Source organism: Propithecus coquereli, unplaced genomic scaffold, assembly GCF_000956105.1.
Source record: "Propithecus coquereli isolate 6110/MARCELLA unplaced genomic scaffold, Pcoq_1.0 Scaffold61, whole genome shotgun sequence".
In the NCBI taxonomy this organism is placed as follows: Eukaryota; Metazoa; Chordata; class Mammalia; order Primates; family Indriidae; genus Propithecus; species Propithecus coquereli.
In genome coordinates this window covers 6,883,476-6,885,616 of record NW_012152063.1, presented here as the reverse complement: position 1 = coordinate 6,885,616, position 2,141 = coordinate 6,883,476, and the positions used below count along the sequence as shown (strand labels likewise).

General features: G+C 35.0%; 1 protein-coding gene across 1 annotated transcript in view; it reads right to left on the bottom strand.

The window, feature by feature from the left end:
* DNAH11 (dynein, axonemal, heavy chain 11) overlaps positions 1-2,141 on the bottom strand; it is a 342,929-nt gene that overhangs the window by 110,744 nt on the left and 230,044 nt on the right. Inside the window, exon 57 of the mRNA XM_012659401.1 lies at positions 948-1,094. Coding sequence (XP_012514855.1) covers positions 948-1,094 — 147 coding nt within the window. The remainder of the gene's footprint in view (positions 1-947; positions 1,095-2,141) is intronic.

Genomic DNA, 2,141 nt, shown 5'->3' with positions numbered 1-2,141 from the left:
AATATTACAGCTGTTCTCTGATATTAAGAGCATTCCACGCACAAACACCTAAACAAATCACCCGTAGTCTTTCAAGCAAGACTTCATCTATCTTCACAGACTTTCTGCCTGCAGTTTTTAGCCAAGGGTAATGGCTATGAGTGTGTTAGCGATTTTAAATTTTTTATTAATTATTTATTTTCTTGATTATAACCTTTTGTCTAAAATAAGAAATTTTTACCCCATAATTTAATTCAATTTTTAAACAAATAATTATTAATTATCTGTTTACTGTACTCTTTCTTTTGGGAATTAAGATACACAAAATAATATCTTCCATTTGTAACTGAAATTTTGGTAAAAGAAGATGGCAAAAGAAGTCGTATTTATTTCAGAATGACTGGAAACCCGAGCAGAAAGAAACCAGAATCTAGCTAATCTTAAAAGTAATTAGTTCCAACAATAAAACATAATACAGAATGCCAGAGCCTCAATCGAATAAAAAAGAATAAATTTAGCTTAGGACTTAATAATAAACTCCAGTTGTATTATTAAAATGCAAAATTTGAAAACCATCTTGCAAAGTGACGGAATGGGCTTTGTTAACAATTGAGTTGTTCAATTTGCCTTAAAACTGGAAACCTTTAGAAACCTCAGAGGTGACTTCCTGACCTTTACTGTATTACAAATAGGCCTGATGTTCAAGATCCACATCCATTATATGCTTGAATGAGCTCAGTATTTATTGTTCTTTCATATCATTAAAAGAGCTAAAAGGTTGGGGAAATGCATAATGCAAAGAAAGGTCAAGTGGTAATCATGGTGTGAAATGCTGTTACATGTGTAACTATAATAATTCTTTAGACTTTATGCTCCCTGGAGAGGAAGTTGTTCAAAATTGTTCACCTACAAAGGTTTATTTTGTGCTAAATATAGCTCAGCACTCTAAATGGTGGAATTAGCCTGACCTTTTGCTCCTCGGTGTCGGCGATGGCCTTTTCCCGGCTCACTTTCTCCGTCTGAAGCCCGATCTTTGAGATCAGAGCTTCAGCATCATGATTTCTCAGTTGCAACTCCGCTTCCTGAGAGGCAAGTCTGGCTTTTAGATCTCCCACCTAAAGGAAAAGTCATTATTCTGACGTAAAATGGCATTGGTAACAATAGATCCCAGATATAGCTTAATGTTGAATGGTTCAGGGATCCTTAACAATTTATATCTTGCGTCTGTTTCTCCCCTGATTTTACTAGAGTCTCAATTGCAAAAATGTAGCCCCCTTTTTTTTCCACATGAGAATGAACAGAATAATATTTTCCATCGGTTTTGTGGGAAATAGAATTATTGTGTCACTACCAGTACCAACTAGAAGTTTCTCTTTGCTACTCAATCTGTGCAGTCAGGGAAACATCAACAGAGGTCTCTATGTAAGCACATGCCTTCCATGCCCCTCTGCCTTCCGGTCCTATGACTGCTGCTTGTACTATTATGGTATAAGCTAAGACTGAGTTTTTAGCCTTGCTATGAATCCAGGGTAACTTTCCACAGTGACATTTACTTTTCTGTTCTTTTTAGCCATGTGAAAGTAGTTCTACGTTAGGCCATAGTCAAAAGAATCATCCATTAGGAAAATGCAAATGAACCACTCTATCGCTATACACCTATAAGAATGGTTAAAATAAAAATTACTGATAACACCAAATTCCGGCAACGAAGCTGAGCAATTGGATCTCTCATACATTGCTGGTTGTAATGTATCAGGTCATAGTGATTCTGGAAAATATTTACCCTTTTTTTATAAATATAAACATGCAGTTACCATACAATTCAATAATTTCACTCTTGGTCATTTATCCAGGGAAATGAATTTATGTTCACACAGAAACCTGCACATGAATGTTCATAACAGCTTTCTTTATAGCCAAAACTCAGAAATAACCTAGATGTCCTTCGATGGTAGAATAGTTAAACAAGCTGCAGTACATTCATACTGTGGAATACTATGCAACAATTTAAAAAGGACACATTATTGATACATCAACTAATTCAAGAGAATTATGCTGAGTGAAGAAAACCAATACCCAAAGGTTACATATTGTATGACTCCATTTATACAACATTCTTGAAATAACAAAATTATAGAAATGGAGAGTAAGATTAGTGGTGG